Source organism: Idiotropiscis lumnitzeri, chromosome 10 (genome assembly GCF_059441095.1).
Source record: "Idiotropiscis lumnitzeri isolate Australia: NSW breed Sydney's pygmy pipehorse chromosome 10, RoL_Ilum_1.0, whole genome shotgun sequence".
NCBI classification, from domain to species: Eukaryota; Metazoa; Chordata; class Actinopteri; order Syngnathiformes; family Syngnathidae; genus Idiotropiscis; species Idiotropiscis lumnitzeri.
This window is the reverse complement of record NC_142400.1, coordinates 19,300,510-19,326,668: the sequence shown is the minus strand read 5'-3', so window position 1 is coordinate 19,326,668 and position 26,159 is coordinate 19,300,510. Positions and strand designations below refer to the sequence as shown.

The following is a 26,159-nucleotide window of genomic DNA, read 5'->3' as shown; positions in this document are numbered from 1 at the left end:
TGACTTGTTGAATTAGAACACAGCCACATCCCCAGTTGGAACATGATGTGCACACTTGTCCAATCATTAAGTTCTTTATTTTTACTTTCCCCTCTTTAAATTTTTTCATGCTTTTAATTCTTTAATAATGCACCGTATAGGTGAAATCACTGGTGGGAGAAGTTTGAAAATAATGTATATTGGGCATTTTTTTAACAATGGTGTGGAGACTTTTTACATCCACTGTCCCTTATGAAGTGGCTTTACCGTAATTTTTCAAAATCACCCTTCAAAAGCAAAACGCTCCCTTGATTTGTTGGTTGTCAATTAGGTTTCCATATAAAATGACATCAGTACTAAAATGCTCCCCCCTAAAAGACTCTGGAGTGATTTAAGTTAGTTTTTTGTAATGAGATTTACGTCAAATTGGCACGTCCCTTTTTTCCGATTTCAGCTTCTACGTCTCAGCAGACAAAGTAATATTGGTCGAATTGTCAGTTCTGTTGTATAAAACGGCAAATGCACAATACTACTCTTGTACATTTTAACATGTGAAAGTATAAAAGTGTTCTGCACAGTTGGGATTTATTGACTTCAAAGCGCTCATGTGATCACCTCCATAAAATAAAAAATACCGTGGCCATCGATTCTCCACTTACACAGGCTGAAGCGGACAAGAGCAAGAAAGTGCACACAAACCCAGACTGGTTATATTTCGGACATTTACCTACGCTAACATTTTGTTAAGTGTGAGGAGATAGCCAGGAATAGATGTTTACACCTCCCACCCCCAACAGGACGTTCTTCGGTTGTGTAAAAATTAATAGCAGTGCTATTAGGGCAGCAATTAGCTTTTGGTCACAACGATGTTAGCGCCACAAAATTAGCTTCTTACTGGCGACTTGGTGCCGGGTATGCCTGGCTGTTACCACTCATGCACGTTTGTATCCACCACCACTTGCAGCCAATTCATGAAGCAGTTTGCGTCGCGGCGCGGGTTGGGGTCAATTTCGGATAAACCCCTCTTCAATGAATCCTGGAGGTGGTCTTATCGAACGGTCCGCATCACGGAGCGGCATGTGCTTTTAGACGGGGCCGCTTCGGGAGCATCAATGTTCAGCGAACATAATGTTCCAGCAAGGGTGAAAAAAATAAATTCCAGCGATGAGGCCGACTCTAGAACCATGTGTGTCCACATTAGAATGTATCATGTTTGTATGTTATGTTTCAAATTGGACGGCGTGTTGTAGGTTGAAAAACTGGGGCCAATCCTCATCCAAATAAATGTGCATGTCTACTCATTTCCAGTTCAGTCTCTGTAAATATGCAGTGCGCCCTCACCGTAATCAGCAAAGAAGCAGTACGTATGTGTGCTCACGTACACACAGTTCCTTATTGTCATATAAATCAGCCACAGAGAGGTTAATCCTTTTGATATGTTGAAGTGGTCATCGGTAGGGCTGTCCACATGAATGTTGGTGCTAATTGATCACCGTTTTTGGACGTTATAAGCAATGAAAGGACAATGATTTCCAATGGAGAGTTTGTAATCGGTACCTGTAATGACTACCATAGGGAGAGCAGAGGGGGGCACAGCCTTATTCCTCTTTAAAAGTAGCCGTTTTTCAAGTTGCCGTTTCTCCAAAATGATTATATAAAAAGGAAAATAACTAATTTCAGTTTCCTGATCAAATAATATATAAAGTGAGTTTGTTAGCTCACAATGGGCCATCATGCGTTTTGTCCTGCTTTAACTTCTCTTGCTTCTCTTAGTTCAGTGACTTCAAAGGTGTGGAAGAATAGACAAAATATTGTCACGGCCATTAAAATGGAGGGCTTTATTCCATCCTTCAGCAGCACACTGATGAACTTGTGGGAAGTTGTCTTCTATGTCTTCGCCCCTCGTTCACTTGCACACTTCTCTTAACTCTGTCACACACTTCCTTCTTTCGGGTTCTTCGTGTCACCAGGTCAGCGTTAAAAAATTACAGAAATAGCTGTCACAGGCTATTCCAATACCACATGCAATTCATGACAAAAAAAAAATTGAAAGTGTTATCCTGATAGTAATTTGTATTTTATTAGATATTTCAAAGAAAGTTCTCTGAAGTATGGTAAACTGGATACATTGTGCATGCGTCAAAATAATTGAAAGCGGAAATTGATTGCCTTGATGATGACATTGACACATCCGTTATTTAATCCATGCAATATAATTGCATGTGTGCGCAATGTGTATTACAAATTCACAAGTGAGCATTTTTGTATGTCTCATAACTGAAAGCGCAAAATATAATTCCATGTTACATAAAGTAGACATGGTAGCAACTGATTGATAACAGATATCAAATGGTGTTTTCTGTGATCATCTGTGATTCACGGTGAGTTGTAAAATTAGTTTTCATGAACATTTATAACATTAGACATTACATATCATATTTAAATGAACCCTAGAGCTTTCACTATTGAAAATTTTTAGAAATCATTATATTGATAATATACATACATACAGCCTGCGGGAGAAGCAGAAGATGAGGAATTTTCGGTAGAAAAACACAGCGGCAAATAATTAAATATATAAATAAACAATTTCTCCACTACTTTGATCGTCGACCTTGTCGTGATTAGTCGATTGATCTTGGCAGCCCTACTTGATATTGACATCTAAAAACACCACGCTCACTGTACAACAACTATTCTGGTCCCCTAAAGAAAGAAGGAAAACACACAGACGTTCTATTACCGTATTTTACAGGCCATTAGGCGCACAGCCTTATTAGGCGCAATATCACTTGCCTACTCATAAAGTCAACTAAAAATTTTTTGGACACCGTATTAGAGCTCTGTCTGCTTTCGCAACCTTCAAACTTTATCCTCCGCTCACAGAATCTTGAATGACACCCCTCACACAACTTTGACCCTTCCCTGTCCCAACCTCTACTAACTGACTAAATGCACACAGCACTCTGGCTTATATCAATTGCCGCACTCTATAAGTTTTTTTCAAATTGTATACTATGTTTTTTTTTTTGTAAGATTTGGGCTATTATGCAAGATTCAGACCAGACACGAAATATCAGGTAGGGTCGCTTGCAGACCGCATGGCTTGCTTCTTTTTTGTACGTTGTTTAACTTGCGGGAGCTACGTCGAGTGGAGCTGAGGGGGACGTGCCGAAAATAAAAAGTTTGAACATTGCTCGAGACAACCGGTGGTTGTTGCTGTGGTTAATGCTGAGCTATCTTGTTTGACAGTTCAACAGCTGTAAAGAAGTCAATGCACAAACCCTCCGTTATGCAACGTGGTAGCTATTGGAAGCTGGCTGTTTCGTTTACCTTGCGCTTGTTAGAACATTCTTCTAAGATCAAAAATGTAAGCCATAAACGCTGGGCTTGTGTTTGTCTGCCCAAAGTAATACACAAGTAGGACTACATTTCCCATGATTTTTAGACACAGAAACAGGAACTAGGTGTACTTCCGGTATAATGAAAACGTAGCCACTCGCTCGCCTGTGCCAAGTATGCACTTATGGACTGGATCAGACTGGTTTTAATAAAAAGAATTTGTTACCGATACCGGTCATTTTGGCCGGTATCGGACTCGATATCATGGATAAGATCGGACCATCCCTAGTCAGTTTTATACAAATCATAAAACAACTTCTAAACATACTTTAATTATTTTAATTGTTGATACCTGGCCGACAGGACAGAAATTTCAAAGGGCTTCTTCAGAAACCTTGTTCGAGTCTTTGTCTAATAATGAAAAATCTAACTTTGGGCAGCATGACATGGTGAGGAACAAAAAAGGGGCGAAACTCAAAATGAAGAAAATTAAGGGAACCTTCCTGGCAGTGTAAATGTTTCCCTTCTTTGTCTATGGGGGTTAAAAGCCGTTATATGTCACTGAGGCGAATATTCGGCCGCAGTATCACAGAGTGTTGACCCTTCCTCGAGGTCATGAATAGTTCATTCCTTTAAACTCTCCCTTCTCAGTCTACTAAATCCTTCCCGCCCCCTCCTCTGTACACACAGCCCAAGGTAGTGTGTCGTGTGGGAGTTCCAGTGCTGAGTGTTTTAGCCGTACAATGGCCAAGAAAAGCTTTTGGTCCAGAGCAAAGCTAAGTGTTGTATTCAATAGTGAAACTAGACACGCTGGCATCAGGCCCAAACCTCCCATGTTACAATTTGGTCAGTTCTATATTTTTTCAAAAATTTATAGCATTGGACAGTCCACACGTGTGGGTGTTATTTGTACAAATTATTGACCAATGTAACGTGTGTGAAATGGCTTGCTCTCATTGACGATACAATGATGATGTTTGAACAAACATGCTGTTTTTGGGATCTTCTGACAAGCGATGATTTAGGAGATACGATTCTGCCAGATGCCAGCAAAATGCAAAACTCGATGTACTGTACTCAATTTATTTGATTGTAGCTTTTTATTGGAAATGGCCTTAAACAATTGAAGGCGGAGACAGTATTTGCAATTATAACCACTTCCACTCAACCCTGAAGATGTTTTACAATGAGTTTGTCCGGGTAATTTGATCTAAAGTAATTTATTTTATGTTCATGTGTGTATGTCGGTGTAACGGTTTGGGTTTTGGAAGACACCATTGTCATTTATCTTCATGAGTCTTATTCATTCTTGAAGCCAAATGGGAGCTGACAGGCGTCACTCAGTGGATCCCACATGACCTATAAGAAGCCCAAACACATCCCACCCTCCCACAATAAGGTCAGACCAGCACCCCCTTTCCTCTTGCTTCTCCTTCTCCTACCCCACTACCCACCATCAGCATTTCACAAGATGGATGTGTCTTTAAAGCAGAGATTGATTGTGGCTATCAGAGTTATGGCACCATACATCACCGCCGATGTGATTCAGACGAGCTGGATTGAACAAAAAAGGTGGGACTCGTGAACCCATGGGTGGGTTCTAGTGGGACAGCATGGATACACTTTAATAGCTTGGAGATGACAGCGGGCGCTTTGGTCTCCTTGCGTTTATGCACACGTACTCACTTGTACATCCGTAAGTCGACCTCGCTTGGGAATTCTGGCATATGTTTGCGTCTGGCATCTTTATCCTGGTCTGTCTGTTTGTGTGTGTACGGCTGTCTGCATTGATCTCCTGTGATGTGATCTCCCTTCAAAGTCTGTTCTCATCGGACTCTGATTTATAGCTTCATTAGGATCCTTGCACTACTGCCCCTACTTTTTGTCTCCCTTCTTTCGGCAGACACACACAACCCCAAATCCACACCCACACACAGTTGTAGGAAAAACCTACTACTAAAGGGCATTTGTATAGTTTGTTTCTGTTCTGTTTGTCATCTTTATGAGTAATCTCTTATTATTCAGAAAGGCTTAGCACCTCATTGTGACGCAAGTTAAAGCACTGTGGCAGTTTTGGAGGTGCTTCCCTACCCCCAGGCAGCCCCACTCGACTGAAAAGAGCCCTCATTGTGTGTGTCTTCTTTTATGGTGCTGTCTGAAAGAGAGGGATGCACTCCAGTCCACATTCAAATGCACGTGGTAAAGCAGCCAGCAGAGCAGGACAAACACCACAGGTTGTAAATGCTATGAAAAGGTGTGTATGTGTGGCTGTTGCTGTGTTGGCGGTTGCACGCAAATACTCTGTGTTTTTGTGAATGTAAATGTGTGCATGCATGTGTGTGTGTGTGGAGGGGGGGGGTGGCGGTGCGTGTGTGTGTGCTGCCTTCAGCAGGTTTACCCTTTCAGTACATAACCAGCGACTTTATTCCTTTTCCCTCAGTCTACCTCATCTGAGTTTTATAGTTTCCTGGAATGACTTTCTTTCCACCTCCACTAAGAGATGAAGTTTTGCTTCTATTTTTTTCCCAAAACTCCACCATTATCAGAAGTCAAGTCAAGCAGAAATGTAAAAGAAGGAGAAGAAGGTAATCACACTGTGTTCTGGTGCTTTTGTCGTCAGTCCGTGATGGAAACGGGTCTAAATATGAGATTAGAACCTGCCGCTGACTGATGCTATTAGGCAGATATGCCATAGACTTTACTATCTCCCATGAAGGATTAGTGCAAATTATACCGGGAGACAGGCCTGATTTCTCCTCTGCCTTTCTCAGTGTGGGCATTTGAGGCACTCTAAGTTGACAGCGTCTGTCTCTGCTTAGTTTTCTGAGACAGGTTGCGTGACAGCTGATGCCAAGCGAGGGCTTAAAAAGTGCGTAAATGTGGGTGTCTGTTTGTGTGTTTAGTCTGTATGTGTGTGTGTGTGTCCGCGTGCAAGTTTGTGCACATATGTGTGGCTATTAGAGTTATTAAATGATGGCAAAGTGTGTTTGAATGCGATTGTGACATTTTTTTTATACTTTTTTTCACATGGCAGGTTCTTTTTGAGAACGCTGACAATCGGGGAAGGCTCGTTTTAAGCTTGGTGGCTTCCTCTTTAATTCTACACACTCTTATCGGGCTTTCTTTTTAATAATTAAAGTGCCTGTAAGACTGTCCAGGTGATGCAACATTTATGTAACTCTGAATAAGAAAGAAAGCCGCCCAGGTGCTGGATTTCAACATTATATTCATTTGTGGATACCCAGATTAAAAGGAAAAGGTTGATTCAAATCTGTATTTGTATACAAACTCACACTTTGTTTTATAAAAGTCCTTTTTGACCGTGAGTCCATGGCATCAGTCATGTTGAGTGTAATCAACATTCTTCATTTATCTGAAGTGTTTGAACTAAAATGTTGATATAACTGCTTACTTTGTTCACGTCTCAGGAATGCTTGGAGAAACATGCAAATGCTTCTCATTTGAGCCTTAGTGTCTCCTCTGGCCTGCTGATTTAGGAGGGTGACTTGCCCTTTAGTGTTGGTTGTAAACCAGAGAGATAGATTTATAAGCCTAAACCTTTTTTTTTTTTCAATTCTCCCGTCTCTGCACTTTTGACAACAGAACAAGCTCCTCCTTTCCTGCCTTCAAGATATATTCTTGCTACTGTGGTTAAAGGGAAGTCAACCACAAAAAAATCTTAACATATGTTCTAAGCAGCCCCACTAGTCAAAACTCATTAATACAGATTCTGATTAATATTATTTTGTGGAAAATGAGTTAAGCAGCAAAATCCACCAGTTTTTGTCCCTCTCAGGGCAGCCATTTTGCCACTCACTCGCAACCGAAAATGACATCCCAGTTTGTCAGGGCTCAGATAAAGACCAATCAGAAAACAGTTGAGCCGTGATTGGTTGATACCCTGCAATGAGCAACTTTTGAAGTTGTATTCCACAAACACAATATTAATCAGAATGCAATTTCCACACTGTGAAGGCACAACTTACTATTGCAAAGAATTGTTTTGTGTTGACTTCACCTTGAAATACAGAACAGCAAACCTGAATGAGATTACGCTTTGAAAACACGTTTTCCCTTGTTTGTCCTTTTCTTTGCATCTATCGTTCCTTTTCATTCTTGTCAGAAATCTGCTCTCACTAAATCTTCTTCTGTACTCCACCTGCATGCCTAGTTGGTGAGCTATGACACTCAGCAGTGCAGAGTCAGCAGGACTGAAACAGGTCTGTAGTAGAGGAGCTGCAACTGAGACAACACACAATTGCTTAAGATCCAATACAAGAGTTGTGTGCTAAGTTGTAACGGTAAAAAGATATTAATGCTCTATTTTGATTCATGCTGTCAGAAACATATTTGAGAACATACTATATGTATAATATGCCTTGCAATTTGCACTGATGTAGAAGTGCTCTGAATCATGGTCAGTATCAGAGCGAGCTGTTTGTAGTATTTTTAAACTCTTCATGTGACTAATCAAGGTGAGAAAACTCCTTCAGTTCTAGACCACTGCAGACTACAAACAACAATTTAATTAATACCCCTCAAAATGAGGAAAAAGTTATTTTATACTATTAATCACGAGATATTAAGCATTCCAATTTGGGTTTTATGATGCCAATTCAGATATGATACCCCTTGAATGAGATTGTCCGTTAATGATCTCATGGAATATCTGAAATTTAGTGTTGCTGGCTGTTTAGCGATTAATCTGTCAATTATTTTTGGGGATTAATTCATTTCAATCCTTTATTATACAAAAACAGGAAATTATTTCAATATATAGTTCATATATTATCATTCAGTTACTGCTTTGGCTACACTGCTCACTGGCTGGTCTCTAGTTGGCTGCAGGAACTAGCAAACTACGGTTGACACCGAAAGTCACTGATAGACATACTCTATGCTGGTCACGCACCTTTCCACAGAAATTGGCCAATCACGATCATTGGACGATCAAACGGAACACCACTGTTTACCAGACACATACACATTTGTGGACAGGGGATGAGAAGTTTTTTAACAAGGATAGACTAAGCAAGGACGGAAGTGGGTTTTCGTCCGTCCCTTAAATTGTCCCTAACTGGGTCAAGTACCCACGGATGCCCATTTCACTGACAGAAACAGACCTAGCCTTTCTTGTGTGTGTAATCCACCAATACACTAATTCAGACCGAATGTGAAATATTACACCGCGGCGCTTGTCTCATGCATGTTGCATGCGAGAGGAAGTGACTTACTTTTGCTTCAAGCCGAAAAGAGGAGGAGCATTCATTCGTCCTCCTTGAAAAAAAACTTTACACATCGCCAATCAGTCTGGTGACCGACGGTGGCTATGTTAGCAGCGAAATGCTATCTTGGGTGACACTTCAACAGTTGTAGACGATTCAATCCACTGACAAGATACTCCTAGCCGGTTAAGAAAGCTGACTGTGTTGTATGCCTCCAAGACTGGAAGCCCAAGCAGGAATTAGGATAACCTCTACGGTTAGCCTCTCTCCCACGGTATTAGTCTCTCTTGTGGCTTTTTTTTTTTTTTTTTTGTATGTGTGTGCATCGACATAATAGGCCGAAGTGCCCATCTCTATTTACACTACATATACCATGTGACATGCAAAAGTGAAAACGGATGTAACTTTGCTGACCTTGTTGCACATTTGTCTTCAGACATTTCTTTAGATTAAAAAAAGTTTTTCATCTACAGTTGATGCTACAAATCAGTCTCATCGTCTCCTTGAAATAGTTTGAATGAACCAGTCGAAGTCCTAGTTTCCCTTTGCCATGGGACTCAGTGTTCATTTATCTATTTATTTCCACAGCGCTGTTCTCTTTTCCCTTCATATAAAGACAGTCCATGTCCGAACGTGTCATTGTGTGATGGATTGCATAGTCCTCTTTGCTTAGGAAGGGAGAGGGGGATGGTGGAAGGGATGAGAAGGTAGGAAAGGAGAGGAAGAATTCAGTAAGTGAGCAAGGAAGCAGAGTGGCGCAGTGAGGTGTAGCAGTGAAGGACATGGCAGCTTAGCGCTGGCCAAAAAGACTGTGCTGAACACCTGCTCCTGTCTTTGACGCCCCTTCAACCTCCTCATTACCTGTCAATCTATCACAAGGCAGCCAGATCAAATGTCTGTGGAAGCCAAGACTTGCACGGGATGGGAAAAGTAAAGGGAGCGACAGTGATGAAGGGAGGAAGGAAAGACAAAGATAATGAAGTAAACAAAATCATTTTTACATGGGCAATTTTTAAATTAAAGTTTGCAACATAGAGCCCTATTTGCAAAATGAAAATGGCAGGCTCCAGTTTAGATTAATTAAATACAGTTACATTAGAGGAAATTTGAAGTGTATCAAATAAACACGTCTTGTAAAATGTAGATCAATTAAACTGATAAATGAAACTATACCATGTTCATGGTAATTTATTTTTTAGCAATGGAGCTGTTTTCTCTTGTCATCACGACCCACCCTTCAGCACCGTCTGATTGGCACCTGCTTATGAAAGAGCTGAATCGTCAGTAGGAGGCGTGGCCTACAGTTTCAGATTACAGTGATAATACCCCCATTGCCGCTGCAGGTGGGCTTCCCCCCGTGTTTTGCACACTATTGAAACTCAGTGATGTATTTTCAATAGTCGTCATGCATGGATTTATTTTGCCCTTTGCTGGAGTGTGTGTTAATATTGTTGATGACAAAGTCCATTTGCACACCAAAGAAGGAATGAGCGTGCGCTTCAGAAAGCAAATGAATTTGAGCTATTCAAGGTGCATTAGTGCACACATGAGCAGTCCAGGCCCAGTATTTCGGATCCCCCCACCCCCAACCCCGCCTCTTTGCTCTCCTCCCTCCCATGTCCTTGTTTTCCATTCTTTCGCCGGCTCTCCTACCTCTACCTCCCTGTTAGTGTGTGAGCTGTGGTGATTTACGGTAATTATCCATCGTTGGGTCATGTATCAGGCTGGCCGTTGCTAGGAGATGGAAGCAGCTGCTGCTAGCTGTTGTCTTGTCATGGATGGTGTGTGAGTGTACATGTGTGTGCACTTAATGAATGTGTTTGTCCCATGAGATTTGGGTATGCTTGAGGGTTTATTCGTTGTTTGTGTGTGTGATCAGGTGATGCAGGATTTAAAAAGGTGCAGGTGGTTGTGAAAAAAGGAATACGTAGACAAAAGGGAAGATTATTAAAAGGAGGGCGACCTAGGTGATGATCGAGGCCAGAGGTTGAAAGGTGAAATATGAGTGGGTGTATTTAGCGGGGGCAGTTTAAAAAAAAACACAGAGGTGTGTGACTATTGTGTCTATGTGCCCTTGAGCGATAGAAATCACGGAATGAATAAATCAAAATCTTTATATCAGAAAATAGAAACCCACTCAAACCAAGCTCTCTTTCTCAAGTGCAATCGGGCTGAGAAGGCGGAACACAATTCACGTCTTAATAACAATACAATGTGGTTCATAAAAGATCACAGCACAGTTACAAACATGACACTAACTGTTGATAGGCTACCATGATCCAACCAGAACGGAGAGCAACAGCACAGCAACTGCAGTTTGGCATATCACCACGCATGTGCTACAAGTCAGAGCAAGAGCAACTGGAAACAAGAAATTCTGCTACTTTTATTTGAAGAGACCAGCAAAGAAATACAAGCTATACAATCACTGGCCACCCCCAACTATGAGCTGTCGATTCTGCTTTTTAGACAAATTCACGTGGAGTATGCAATTAGCCTGCCTGCCACAGTTAGAAAGTTCTAGGTCGGAATCTCATCTTGGGCCTTCTTATGTGGAGTTTGCATCATGCACCAGCGTATTGAGTCTCCTTCTAACAAATGACAAAATATGCACGTTAGCTTGATTGAAGTCTCTAAATTGCCCATAGTGCACCCCTCTCATTGAAAGCCAGCTGGGATAGTCTCGAGTTCACCCATGCCATGAAGATGATTGCTCCCAACTATAACCAACGCAATACCAGTTTATTGGTTGTATTGTACTGCTTTCAGTTGTGCAATTGTTCCTAATGAAGTGTCCAAATGAATAAGGAGTTGTTTTTGGGTAGAGGGGGAGAAAGAGACAGAGAGAGAGAAAGAGGGAGAGAAAATAAAGCACTGTGCATTTCCCACAAGAAGCCCTCACCTCAGATGGGTGCTGGATCAGGTCCCCTGAGGGACCCATTGCTTCCATTTGCTGCAGTAATCCGCCACAGTCCATTGTGTTGAACCTGTTTCAGGTTTCATGACCAATACTAGTACAAGGAAGCAGGCATGAACTCAGGCATATAAGACACAGAAAGGTCAGAGGCATGCAAGCCAGTAGGTTTTTGGGTTGTAATTCACTTTATTGAATTATTATTATTATTATTACAGATGTAAGGTTGTGGAATAAAATACGGTCTCTGTCCCTTGCTGTGTTGAGTTTGATCCCCCCTGTATGCATGAATTTTTCTCCAGGTGATTTGATTTTGACCAAGAGTCCACAAACATGCATGGAAGGTGAATTGAATACTCCAAATTGTCCCTAGGTGTGACTATAAGTGCGATTGGGTGCCAATGAGTTTAGTCACGTGCATATAAGGGCTACACAGAATGGATGGATGGATTTGAAAGGCACCTGAGTCATATGAGCCACTACAACTGTAAATACAACATCCGCTCTTCCATACCGACCTAATTAGCACCAGTTAGCATTTGTCATTGTGTTTAGGGGGGGAAGATTAGGAACACCTCTCAATTAATCTGCAATCAGTCTGTTTGTTAATTAGCTAACCTGTTCTAAGTGGCCTTCGGGGCTCTTGCGTAATTAGCTGAGTTGCTGGGAAGCGGGTCTGCATGTTGACATTGACCTGAAATGTGCCCGTGTGCACGCATGCTCGCACACCCGTAGATCTATCCATTTGTGCACCTACACACAAATTCACACTGACTGTTTAACCCATAAGAGAGAAAAATACTTAAACACACATTTAAACATTCTCCCTCCTTCTTCAGGCAGATATACAGATTTACACATAGTCGTGCTCCCAGTGATAAGCTTACACTGGTTATTCCTCCTTTCACTTTACAGAAAGCCTGCATTACTCAAAACCTTTGTTGGAGGAAGGAGGGCGGACATACATATCATACTCCCTTTACACTTAGAAATTCTTCCTTTTCAAGTGCATCAACAAGCCCACCAAATCAAATATCTCCATTGGTCTGTCATACTGCTTTGTTTATTTTATTTTATATATTTTTTTAGTTCACTTCAAACCATTTGTGTATTCTGCTACCTTCTGACATTGTTCGTGGTAATTAAAGGCGTGCCCTTAAATTTATGGTTTAATTATACAAGCCTTGTTATGCAGAGAAGACCAGGATGGGCTGATATGCTCAATAAAAATAAATAAATTCCTCACGGTTTTATTGAACCTGTGTTCGCATAGAGACTGCAGGTGTATGTTACTGCCTTTCTGCGGTTATGGATATGTCTTTGTGTTTATTTACGTATTGCGCTGCTGTGGTTCTGTACATAGCAAGCGTGACTGAGAATGAACATGTAAAAAAAAAAAAAAAAAAGACAGATGAATTACTATCGATTGCTGCTGGTTCACGGTATTGATCCCCAGCATGTTAAACCCTCCTGTACTCCGTGAAGAACACTCAGTGTGGGCTGAAAAAAACAAAAAAAAAACTGAACTCTATGAGTAAAAAAAAAAGAGCCAATGTAAGTTGCAGCCTCGCCTTTGTGTGCATGTTAGTGTTTTATCTTCACTATGCCGCATTAACATTTAAAACTTGGAATTGTCTAATCTTGTTTTTGGTATCTTGTCTTCCAATAATTCAATTTACGGTGGATTTTTAAGTTTACCGTCTGATGTCATTGGTGTACAGTAACGTTCAGTGGAGCAACAAAATGCCCTGTGAAAAAGACATATTTTTATTATTATAATTTATTTTTATTTGTGACAATGCCAGTCCGTTCAAATGTGTCTTCCGGTCCGTGGCAAAAAATAAAAATAAAGGTTCCCGATTGGATATCAATGACATTTGCTAATCAACATTTATCACATTTTAGTCAACTACAAAAAAAATTAAAAATAATCTTTCGTCATTCATCTCCTAGCGTGCATGCTCGTGCGTGTGTTTGTGTGCATGCGCCCTCTGTAATTGAGAGTGATCTTGGCAATGGCCCACAAGCTGCTTCTCTGAACCGATCTTTGAGTTGAGTATAAATAGTGCTTACTCTATAAATAAAACAGCAGTACCTTTCACACTTCTTTTCTCTTGACTCGCTCTCTCTCCCGCGCACTCACACTCACGCATAAACATATACACACACATACTAACCAGGCTGACACGGATTCCACACCTGTATATATACACACACACGATCATATGTACAAAGACGGAGCTTTCGTTAATCCATCGCTCACTTTTTAGAGGTCAGGTGGAAGGGTGTCTGTGGGACATATTGATGTATTTACATGGGAGCGTGACCTCTACAAGCTTTGCACCGACTACCTGTCTGACCTCTGATCCTTTCTGCTTGACCTACAGTCATATATTCCCAACATTAAGCCCCAATGGATACATTTAGGCATGATGCTTTTATTCAAGGTGAGCAAGTAGCTGATGGAGGACTTTCCCATAGAACGATTATGGCAGCTGGTGAAGACATTGAACCCGAGCCACCCAGGGAGATTTTTGTACTTCTGCTTTTCTTTGCTTTCTAAAACAGACTTTTACACGGTTCTGTTAGCAAACGGTTGTTACCGGTGCTTGACTAAATATCTGCAAGTAATGCAGAATTTCTGCCATAATCCTATTTGCACAGCGCTTATTCACATTCACACACCACTTTCTGCTTAGGTCCATTATGCAGCCTTATGTGTACCTGCAGAATAACATGTCCCATCTGCTGCTATCTGCTGAGCTCAACTCAGACTAGAGGTGTTTTGAAATGGGCTGGCGAGAGGGGTGAGAGATAAATTGGTACATCCAGTTGGAATGCTGCAGCAGTTATTTAAGGCCCTGTAGGTGCTGCCTAGGCCATATGCTCCCATTATTCCACTTGGGGGGAGGCTCATGTGAGCGCGTCTGGGGGAGCGGAAGAGGTTGATGGTATTAAACAAAAAAGAGGAGGGTGTTGGGAGTCAAAGGGGAATGTATCAGAGGTGTTACTTGAAGGTGAGCCCCCCTATGGCACACTGGAGGCACGGGACAAAAGGAGACAATTACAATCAGATGAGAGCGAATTAGTAAATGATCGCCTTCACCCTCAATATCCGGCTCTTTCCCTGACATCTTTGCATAATTCAACTCATCTAATGTTCAGGTGTGACAGAGTAGAACTTCTGAACTCCTGAACTTTATCTTGAGAGCTTCTCTGAGGTTGGTGTAGCTCAATCATATCCATAAGTGCATGTGACACATTTGCACCTCATTGATTATTTTCATTATACAATTTATTGTCATGTATAGCTGTTGAAAACTCATAGCATAAATTCTCCTGCAGCGTATTTGCCATGCAGCACCTGAATGCTTTGCAAATATTTGTCACTTTAGGGCAGCATTTCCCAAGGTTTATGAGCTGGTTAAGTCCTGTATTTTACATTAAAAAAAATGTTATGCACAGCACAAACAAAAATAAATAAGAAATAATGATGATTGTGTCTCAATTTGTTCCTAAAAAAAATACTGACTCAATGTGAAATCTTTCTGGTGTACTAATGAGAACAAGTTGATCTGTTAATTGCCGCTAATGTAAGAGCATTTAATGGTTCTGTCTGGCAATTCTATATTATGTCACCGGCATAGATGTAGAAATAAAGATACATAAAGAAGTTGTTTTCGGACCAATTAGGTGAAATTGGATACTTAACCGTGCCACACCTGATGATCTCTTATTGTACAAAACATAACAAAGCTCAGGTACAGTTTTATGTTCTCCATGTCCCTGTCCTCTTCTCTCTGTCCTCTGCCTTTTCTTTGCAGTCTCCTGTCAAAATTAGGCCTGTGTTCCTCAGCAGGCCATGGCTCTCATGTTGGCCGCTTCACGGGAAGCACATCCAAACATTCCCCCTGACACGCCGGCAGCAGCATTACCATAATTGGCTTTTCTACATGACGGGACAGAGGAAATAATAATGTCATTTTATTTACAGCCCTCTTGTCCCGGTCCGAGAGCAATCACCCCTCCCCTCCAACCCTCCTCACTGCTGCACTCTCTTCTATCTGCCATGCAAAACTCCTCCTCTTTTTTTTTTTTTTTTTTTTTTAATCTCATCTCCCTCTCACCCTCACCCCACTATTCTCTCCGTGCAACATGCGTCTCATTCTGCCACAGCGTGTAGGTCAAGCGATGGCTTTTTGATCAGCTCCTGTCCAAAGCCATCAGTGTTGAGAGGCACGTAATGGAGAGCAGGGTGACAAACAGAATCTGGGGAAGGAATAAGACTGCCAGTTTCCTATTAGGGGCCAGCCTAAACGCCCCCGACCCGCAAGCCCCCCCATCCCGCCACACAACAACCACCTCCACCAGCCTTCTTTTCCGCAAACCCACTCTTGCACTGCCTAAATCACATGAGTGAAGGGGCCTGTGATTGGACATTAGTGCTGCAAATGACTGCTGTGATTGCCCCCTCTTCTCAAACGCACATCAAATAAATAAAGAAATGTGTGCAAATAAATAGAAGAAGGGCTGGTGAGGAGAGGCTGACTGGTTTCATCTCTTTCTTTTCACTCTCGTTTCATCGCCTTTCTGCCTTTCTTATCTGGTTTGTTTGGCTTTGACAGCGGCCAAATGGTGAAGCTCTGTGAGCCTGACAGAGAGTGTTATTGATTTAACAACCAAGCAGACTCTGCAAAGAAGGGAGAGAGCAGGAAAAAACGGATGGGTGGGAAAGAGATAGCAAAGTTTTGAAAAGGAGTGATGTGTTGCCGCTCCACTCCTTGCCAAATTGCAGACGTGTACTCTGGTTGGATTCAATCTGGTATCGTTTACAGAAATCAAGTTATAAAAAAGTCACTGTGTATGGGGGAGAATGTTTTAAAGATGCGCTCGGCTTAGGTCAACCATGTTGTCACACTGTGAGGCCCAATTTTATATTGACACAGGATGAAGGGTGTTCACTGCCAAATATAATCAAGTTTCTGTCTCTGTCCTCTCTGAACGGCTTGACTGCATGCTCTCTTTCCTAGTCTACTCTTTAAGAAGTTTTTACATGCAGAGCACAGACTGCAATGACAAATTCATGATACATCATGTTGTAAATAAACAGTACATAAGAGGAGTATTTTCTTTCCTTTTAGTTTGAGTACAAATCAGGCAGTTGAGAAAAGTCACACTCATTCAGCCTTTTGTCCATTTTTTTGTAACATGAGACAGGAGAGCCTACGTGATCGCTTTATAGCATGTGGTGTTTTTCAATGGGTAGTTTATTACATCCAGCGGGGCTCCTAAACCTTTTTAGTCCTTAACATATTTAATATCTTACTTTTTATTAAGAGTGTGCAACCCAAATGCATTGAACACTGTAGGTGAGAGATACACTTAGATGCTAATATCTTGCCGTTGTTGCGAGAGTGGCTGGTGGCGGGGCTTGATCGCTGCACTTTGTGACAGTGAGTCGTGGCACTCTCTTGGCCACGCTGCCGCCTGTCTCCTTGATCGCGGCACGTTCAAGAGTAAAAGTGACAAGCGCTTTGGTGCCCGTGCAGATGGCCCTGCTCACAGCCATCACCCTCTCTGCAACCCAAACCGCCAGGGATGCCAGCCGTAGCCCACCCGTAGTCCACCCGTAGCCCGCCCCTTCCTATTGCGGTGACATTGAATACGTGGATCCAGGACAAAAATCCACGCTGGTGGTGTAGAGGGGCAAGGGAAGGGGGTTAATAAGATTGCAAGATACAATCACACATCTTCAAGTAGCACTGATTGATGTGTACACGTTTGATGTGTAGCTCTTAATATTTTTACCTCCTCATTGCCAATTCAGATTTCAGCATCCTGTCAGACAAGCATTTCAAAGGCGAGGCGGAGATCATTTATTTCAGGCTAACTTTAACTGCGTTTCATCACTAATGTACATTTATGGTTTGCAAAACAATCTGGATACTGCCTATGATTTTTACAGATGTCTCTCTCTGCCACTCTTTTGTCTCTGTGCTTTTGATAGCTCCCTCTTTGTTGTTTCCATGACAACATGGCAGGGCAGAAATTGATTGACAGGCATCGTCAAAGGGTTCCCTGGCGACCTGCTCATCGCTCAAAGCCCCTCCTTATTGCAGTCTGTGTTTTGTCACTCATCCACATACAGTATTTCTCTCTTTCTCTTCCTGACAATGTGATTTCTGTATTTCCAACTATTGGGGTTTTAGCTATTTTTGTTGTGCAGCAGACGTGAGTGACTCAGCTCGGTTGTTCCTACTGTACAATGGGGCTCGTGAAGAATGGCTAGCCATTCTGCCGGTTGTATCGTACTGTATATTAAATGGCTGATATGCATTGACATCCTCATGCTCTGGAAGTCGGTTGGTGCAGGAAGACACCCTAACAGGAGACATTCTGCAGATGTGTTGTAGAGAGTACATCACATAATGCTAATCTGCTGTGTTAGGGATTTTCAGGAGTTTTAGAAACTGTCTCGGTCTCAGTCTGTCAGTGGGATTGAAGCGCAGCCAGGTTCTCCTGTAGTGCTCTCATTTCACTGAAATCCTGTCAGGCATTGAGGTGGGGAGAGGGGGGGAGGTAAGTTGCTCATTTGGAGAAGGGTGTATCAGCAGCACACAGCACACTCTCGATTTATAGACAATATTATGGTTGCACTGTAAGAGCAGCTAAGTATGCGCTGCATTGTGAAGGTGAGCGTGCAGGCTAACGTGCATTCCCAAACCGATGCGCTCAAATGCACATCATCACATAGTCACAGTGCATGGTGCAGCTGCTCACTTCCCCCACCTCATCCACCCATCTCCTCTCAGGCAGCAGTAAATGGTGCCAGTGTATATATATCAGGTATTATGTCCACTTAGATTATGATATGACAGGTTAGCGTGCCGTTTGAAGCTGACAGCACATCTGTTTCATCAGGAAAGATTGATACTGGCATCTAGGACACACATCTCACCATGCAGGAAGGAGATAAAGGAAGAAGCTAGGGGGCTGTCTTTCCTGTCTCCCTGCCTCTCTCACCCTCTCTTTTTTTCTTTCTCCCATTTCTACTTACTCCCCCCTTCTCGCATAGAAAAAAAACACAACACCTCGTGCTTACTTGTTCTTCGCTACCCGTGTCTAATTTTCATTCACATTTTCCGCAAACCACTTAATGTGGTGTTCTTCCTTATGGTTGCTTGCTCTGTGTTCCCTATACAGTGAATGCACGAACACACACACATCTTGCCCTCTACTTTATGTGCTTCGATATTTGTTCATTTTTACCATGCACTGTCTGTCCACCCCATACGTGTCTTCTTAACAATCACTAGCAGTCTTATTCCAAAATAAAAAATTTTTGTCAGTTTCTGTGCTTATTATCTCAAATGGGAGTGACCTTCACATTGGTTGACTGGGTTAGGAAAAGCTGCAATACCTTCCAATTAGTGTTCTTTTTTCTGTCACCAGATCAGTTGCATAATCTTAACATTTGAGGAGTTGAACTTCACGGACTGGATGATTGAGAGGCAATAAAGCTTAGAGAATAGAAAAACAGAGAATAAAAAAGGGAGTTGGACATGCAAGCATGCAGCTGACTAACAAGGCCAAACAGCCAGTCATTTCCCAGGAAACATGAGGCATGTGTGAAGGAATAGGGAGTTGGGTAGGAAAAGGACAACTGTCAGAAGCGCAATGATTTATAGTTCCCTCGGAGGCTTTTTTCACCACACGCTTTTAGAACCACATGTGTGTAAAATATAAAGTCATGCATGCATACAAGGAGACCCAAACGTACAATTGCAGTTGGTCAGAATAAAAGAGCCACATTTTCCATTGAGTCTGAGGTTTGTGTAATTTTTGTCTCTGTTAGGGATAGTATGCTGTGAATCTTTAATTTCACTTTGCTAATATAATTTATTTTCTCCGCTTTTTGTCATCTTTCTGTGTTTCAGCGTACATGCCCGAAGATGAACTTAAGGCGTCCACTCAAGAGGAGGAAGAGCACCTCCAGGATGACGGCCTCTCATTAGATGGCCAGGACACTGAATTTCTGTGCAACGAGGAAGAGGATGATGTGGAAGGAGGTCAACCATTGAGTTACAGAGACTCTCCTCTCAGTAATGGCACCAACCCTGATGCTGGCTATGGGTCCCCGCTTAGTGACGCCAGTGACAGACTTACAGACTTCAAAAGTACCTCCTCGCGAGATGGTCACGAGAAGGAAGGTACAACCATGCCCTTCTCACCCAACAACGGCCTATCTTTCCAAGATAGCTTGGCTCAGATGAAAGCCGTCTATGCAAACCTCATTTCAGATTCCTCTTGGTCCAGCATTACAATGGATATCATGAAATCCAAGTCTGCTGCAGCTGGCAGTGTAAACAGTTCCCTCATCACCTCAGAAGCCGCCTCCTCTGCCCCGGTTTCAACAGCAACGACGACGACGACGACGACAAACAAGAGCAATGGGGTCAACATAGTCACCAGTCATCACAATGGCAGGGGCTCCAGCACTACCGTCAGCCACACTGGCACCACAACTGTTAACACGAATGGCACAGCAGCTAGCTCTGTTAGCATCCAAAATGCAACCAGCAGCAGTGGGAGCAGCAGTGGCGGGACTAATAACGGCAGTGGTGTGGCCTATGACTGGCACCAGGCAGCACTTGCAAAGACTCTTCAGCAGACCCCCTACCATCTTTTACCAGAGCCTAGCCTTTTCAGCACAGTGCAGCTCTACCGTCAAAACAATAAGCTGTATGGCTCCGTCTTCACAGGTGCAAGTAAATTCCGTTGTAAAGACTGCAGCGCTGCGTATGACACCCTGGTTGGTTTGACAGTTCATATGAATGAGACTGGCCACTATCGAGATGACAACAAGGACAAAGAAGAGGATCAGGGAAAGCGCTGGTCCAAACCCCGCAAACGCTCCCTGATGGAGATGGAAGGCAAAGAGGATGCTCAGAAGGTGCTTAAGTGCATGTATTGTGGCCACTCGTTTGAATCTCTGCAGGATCTCAGCGTTCATATGATCAAGACCAAGCATTACCAGAAAGTGCCTCTCAAAGAACCAGTGCCAGCCTTGGCCGCCAAACTGGTTCCCACAGCCACTAAAAAACGAGCAATGCAAGATCCGATCATTTCCCCTTGCTCTCCTGAGTCTATCCATACTGGTGGTGGGGGAAGCAATTTATCACTTGGTGATATTAGCAAAGATGCAAAATTAGCAGCTAATCCCTATGTAACAGCAAACAACCGATATGGCTACCAGAATGGTGCCAGCTATACATGGCAGTTTGAAGCACGAAAAGCTCAAATCCTCAAATGCATGGAGTGTGGTAGCTCTCATGATACGCTGCAACAGCTAACTGCTCACATGATGGTCACAGGTCACTTTTTGAAGGTCACAAATTCTGCATCCAAGAAAGGGAAACAACTGGTGTTTGATCCTGTGGTGGAAGAGAAGATTCAGTCTATCCCACTGCCGCCTACCACCACCAGACTCCCTGTACCGGGAAGTATTAAGTCTCAGCCAGTGTCCCCTGCCCTCTCCTCAGGCTCAGAGGAAAAGAGGGAAGTGAGTGAGGATGAGAAAGTTGAAAGTGTGGAGCACGCGGAGAAAAAAATCAAGGAGGAGCGAGACGACTTGGGTGAGAAAGTTGAGACTGACACCACATCGTATAAATATCTTCGAGAAGAAGATTTGGAAGAAACTCCCAAAGGTGGTCTTGATATTCTTAAATCCCTTGAAAACACAGTGTCAAGCGCCATTAGCAAGGCTCAGACAGGCACTCCCACTTGGGGTGGATATCCGAGCATTCATGCAGCTTATCAGCTGCAAGGTGCTTTAAAGAGCTCGACTACTGTTCTGCCCCCCACCATCCAGAGTGTCCAGATGCAGCCAATGTTTAACAGTGGACTTCGAGGGCTTGTCGGTGACCCCAATTCTGTCATCCACTCGCCTCGGAGCCCGACTTCTCCTACTCCACTCAGGAGCAATGTCACTGCCATGGAGGAGCTGGTCGAGAAAGTGACAGGAAAAGCAGCCGCTGTAAAGAAAGAAAAGGAGGAGAAGATGGTGAGCATGGAGCGAGCCAGACCTCCTTCGCTAGTAAAGTCCCCTTCTCCTGCACTGAGGGAGCAGAGAGAGCAACTGACCTCTCCAAATGACATAATTGCAGGTAAAACATCTGGTATGAGAAGTACCAGCCCGGCCAGTGCAGAATCCGAGCTTATCTGCAAGAAGGAGCCTAAAGAAAGTCTGGTGGATGTCTTCAACAACAATTCAAAGAATGGCCCAGAGGCCTGCCAATCGCCGGTGACTAATGGCAACAGTCTCGGCATCATCACTGATCACTCACCGGAAAGTCCTTTTATCAATCCTCTCAGTGCACTCCAGTCAATCATGAACACACACCTGGGTAAGGCCTCCAAAGCGGTGAGCCCAGCAGCAGACCCACTGTCCATGCTTTACAAAATCAGTAACAGCGTGATGGATAAAAAGCCAGCCTTCAACCCAACACCTCAGGGCAAAGCCTCTGAGCCCATCAACCACTTTCCTTTGTATGAAAACAATGACCAACCCATAGACCTGAGTAAAAGCAAGTCTAGTACTAACAGTAATACTAACAATAATAACAGCAGTAGTTTGGTCAACAATATTGTAAATGGTAACAAACCTATTATTAGCATGCCGGAGACAGTTTCCTCTCCTTTGAGAGAGAACGCTCTAATGGACATCTCTGATATGGTAAAGAACCTCACCGGGAGACTGACTCCCAAATCGTCAACGCCCTCCTCTATCTCAGAGAAATCAGATGCCGATGGCAGTGCATTTGAGGACGCCCTTGAGGATCTCTCCCCAGTGCAGAAGAGAAAAGGGAGGCAATCCAACTGGAATCCCCAGCACCTCCTTATTCTGCAGGCGCAGTTTGCCTCCAGCTTACGGGAGACCCCAGAAGGCCGCTACGCTATGACTGACCTGGGGCCTCAGGAAAGGGTCCACATCTGTAAGTTCACTGGCCTCTCCATGACAACCATATCCCACTGGCTAGCAAATGTCAAGTATCAGCTGAGACGGACTGGTGGCACCAAGTTTCTTAAAAACATGGACTCGTGCCAGCCTGTGTTCCTCTGTGGTGACTGCGCTTCCCAGTTCAGGACTCCCTCCTCCTATATCGGCCACCTGGAGTCTCACTTGGGATTCAGCTTGAAGGACCTGTCCAAACTGTCAGCTGAACACCTACGGGAGCAGCAGGCTGCCTCAAAGGTGATCACGGACAAAATGACATTCGGCAGTTCCCTGTCAGCCTTGACTACGCCAGAGGACGACATTGGCTCTGTGTACCAGTGCAGACTTTGCAATCGGACATTCGTCAGCAAACACGCAGTCAAGTTGCACCTCAGTAAAACCCATGGCAAGTCTCCCGAGGACCACCTGGTGTTTGTTACAGCTTTGGAGAAACTAGAGAAACTAGACAAAATGGAGTCAGTTTAAGGAGGGTGTCAATGAGAAGCCACGTTGACAGCTACAGTATGGAACTGACTAAAATTTCATTGCACTAAAACAACATTGTTCACAGTTACTGCACTGGGCCGAACTGAGCCAACAGAAAAAGAAAAAAGGAAAAAAAAAGACTTATTTTCTGTTGTATTGATTGCCTGACTGGACCATGTTGATTTGTTTTTATTTTTGCCAAATTTATTTTATTTCGTTATTTTTTTTTATTTTTATTTTTTTTTTTACACATTTCTTAAGATATTTATATGCTGTTTGTCTGATCTGTGCATGTATTTTAGTGAATCAAGGTGAAACAAAATGATTTTAATATTCTCATGGCAAAAGTACAACTACTGTCAATGATAAAAAGTAAAAATGCATTGGAAATCTGTGCTATACTTGATATGAAGAAGAAAATTTAATGTACACACCAAAAATAATTAATGATACCCCGAAAGACTGAAGTAGCACCTTAGACTTTTGAATTTTGCATTTATGAAAAGAATAATAATTATGGGTTCCTGTTATTGAAATGTTTTGAAGAAGAATGGCCTGCTTTATTGTACTAAAAAAGATTATATGAACATTTGGAAAGACTCAGATGCTGCTTCCAGTAAGTCAAATGTGGCCATTTTATGCAAGTTTGCTTAAAAAAAACTAAAATAAAAAAAAAACCTTATCGTGAAGTATCACCTATTGTTGAATTTACTTACTATGATTGTTTTGTTTTGTTTTCTCAAATTTCCTCTTTTTACCGGTGTTGCTTTCAGCTGTAGAGAGAACAGTTGTAAATGATTACCAGTGAAATGTCAGTACTCCCATAAGACATATCTCATCATTTGAAATGACTCTGCAGTCTTTGTATCTTAAGGCGTGTGCATTCTCTAATTTTTATATTGTCATTTTATGTACTAAAATGATTTAAAAAAACAAAAACAAAAAAAGACTCATTGTGTACATAGATATATGCTTTAGAGTTACAAAGTTTCTTTTTCTTTTTTTTTTTTTAAGAAAAAACAAATTCAGCTTCTTTGGCTTGGTTTACAGAAATGATTTTAATTATACTTGCATCCGATTTGATGCATGAAATGGTGTGGAAAATAAATAAGCGATGCACAATGACTATACATTTCAATGTTTTATGAACAATGTTGTAAAAACAACAAAGAAACATTTTTAGCGCCGGTTAGATTGTTTCTTTTCTTTCTCAGTTGTAAAATAAACCCCAAAGCAGTTGTTAACAGTCATACATTTGTGGTTGTGTATTCATTTGTCATAATGGTGCATCAAATTCCAAATGTATATTACAATGCTCTGTAGCATCCCTTTTGCTGCACATTAAAGCAATCACAGCAAAATTCAGTCTTAGCCCAGTGTAATACATTTGTTCACTGCCTCCATTTTCAATTCTTCACAAATTTGTTGTGCAACACATCTACTTTTCTGTTAACATTTAAGAGAAAAATAACTGATGACAGAGCTGCATCATCCCACCAACAATTATAATAATGATGATGACAGGAATGATAAGCCAGTCAGTGTGGCGATTGTGCTGCAGAAACTCATGCTCGGCTTGTGACTGGCCTTTGGAGGGTCTGCTCTGAAGAGCCACTGTTAGATTTATTAATGACAGCAGTGTGCTTCAGCCTGTGATCCGATCAGATGGGTGTCTCTGTCAACATCTTGACTGATGATGCAAAACCAACTAAAAAACATACTCTTTATGTTACACAGAGAACTTTTTTTTTGTTGAACAAATGGATTAGGATACATAACGTGTCTCGTGAACTGTACTAAATAAACTTAATGATACAATCATTTGGTATTCAAAACATCAAAAACAGGTAGCGATTAGGGTTGACACCAAAGAATTACTGTTTCTTTTCGTTTGTTGTTTTTTGTGCAACTTAAGCCATGTTTTTTGATATATCAACTTGAAATCTGTATAAGTACCATCGGTATTCTTATAAATGTGATCATATAGAGTAAAACTGTTTATTTGGCAGTAAATTTACAATTAATGTTAATTAAAATTGAATTTAACAAGTTCATAACTATTGCTGAGAACTAGCAGGTCTACCTAAACAAGGTAACTATAAAAATCTCTCTCTCTCTCTCTCTCTCTCTCTCTCTCTCTATATATATATATATATATAATATATATATATAATAAATATATATTATATATATATATATTATTTATATATATATATATATATATATATATATATAAGAACCATTGTTGGACGTTTACAGTATGGTACATATGGATATCATAAATCTCCTGAGATGGATGGCCGTCCATTGCCATGCATTTCTGGTCAGGTTGGAATTTGTTGCGTTTATGAAAGCTTTGAAGAGCTTAAAGAAGATAAATTCCCAACTCATCCCTCCAGAACAAATCATTGTCACAGTCAAAGTTGTTAACTTCACCGGTGACAAACATTTAAGCTATGGTATTTCTGCTCTCTGAGTGCTTTTTATGATACTGCTTCCATCTTTGGTTAGTATTACGTAGCTGCTTACAGGCACATTAGTGAAACTAAAGCTTCAAATTTGTGTCATGATCCAGAATTGTTGCTTTAAAGAAAACAAATAGCAAGTCAATGTACTTTCAATCCAATGTTTAACAGAGAGGACCACCAAGAGGTGTCAAAAAATACAAATGATTCATGAAGCAAATTTGAAGCTTCATTTTCCCATCAAGAAGTCACGATAAAATAACAACAAAATAATAAGTAATACAAAATAGGCCGAGACACTTTTATTTACTGTGTGAAGCACTGTGGCATATTGATTAGCATGCGTGCCTCACAGTTTTGAGGTTTAGGCTGGAAATGTTGAGGTTACATGTCCAGCAGTGCTTCCTCTGCCTTCTTCCCACGCTACAAAAAACGTGCAGGTTAAGACTCTAATTTGTCCATAGGTGTGAATGGTTGTTTGACTCTACAGGTAAGTTTGTGCCCTGTGATTGACTGGCGACCAGTTGTAACCCATTGTCAGCAGCCTAATCAGGACAAGTAGCTGTTCAAAATTCAATAAAAATTCAAACAATATTGAAATTCAAATACAAAACTCATCATCGTATGTGTTGGACAAAGTGTGTAAAAATACTGAAACAATGTAGAGTAAATAAGTGAATGAGTCTGTTTCAATAAGTGAGTTTTAAGACAAAGTCTAAAATTTGCACAGCTGTGCAAGTTTCTCATGTCAG

The 26,159-nt window shown here is 41.8% G+C and overlaps 1 protein-coding gene across 2 annotated transcripts in view; it reads left to right on the top strand.

Annotated features, from left to right (window-relative positions):
- LOC148329591 (teashirt homolog 1-like) overlaps positions 1 to 24,307 on the top strand; it is a 40,460-nt gene extending 16,153 nt beyond the window's left edge. For both annotated transcript variants that reach the window (XM_088306615.1, XM_088306613.1), the window contains exon 3: positions 19,398 to 24,307. In XM_088306615.1, coding sequence (XP_088162741.1) covers positions 19,398 to 22,942 — 3,545 coding nt within the window. In that variant the 3' untranslated portion in view covers positions 22,943 to 24,307. The remainder of the gene's footprint in view (positions 1 to 19,397) is intronic.
- Positions 24,308 to 26,159: the final 1,852 nt, after the last annotated feature.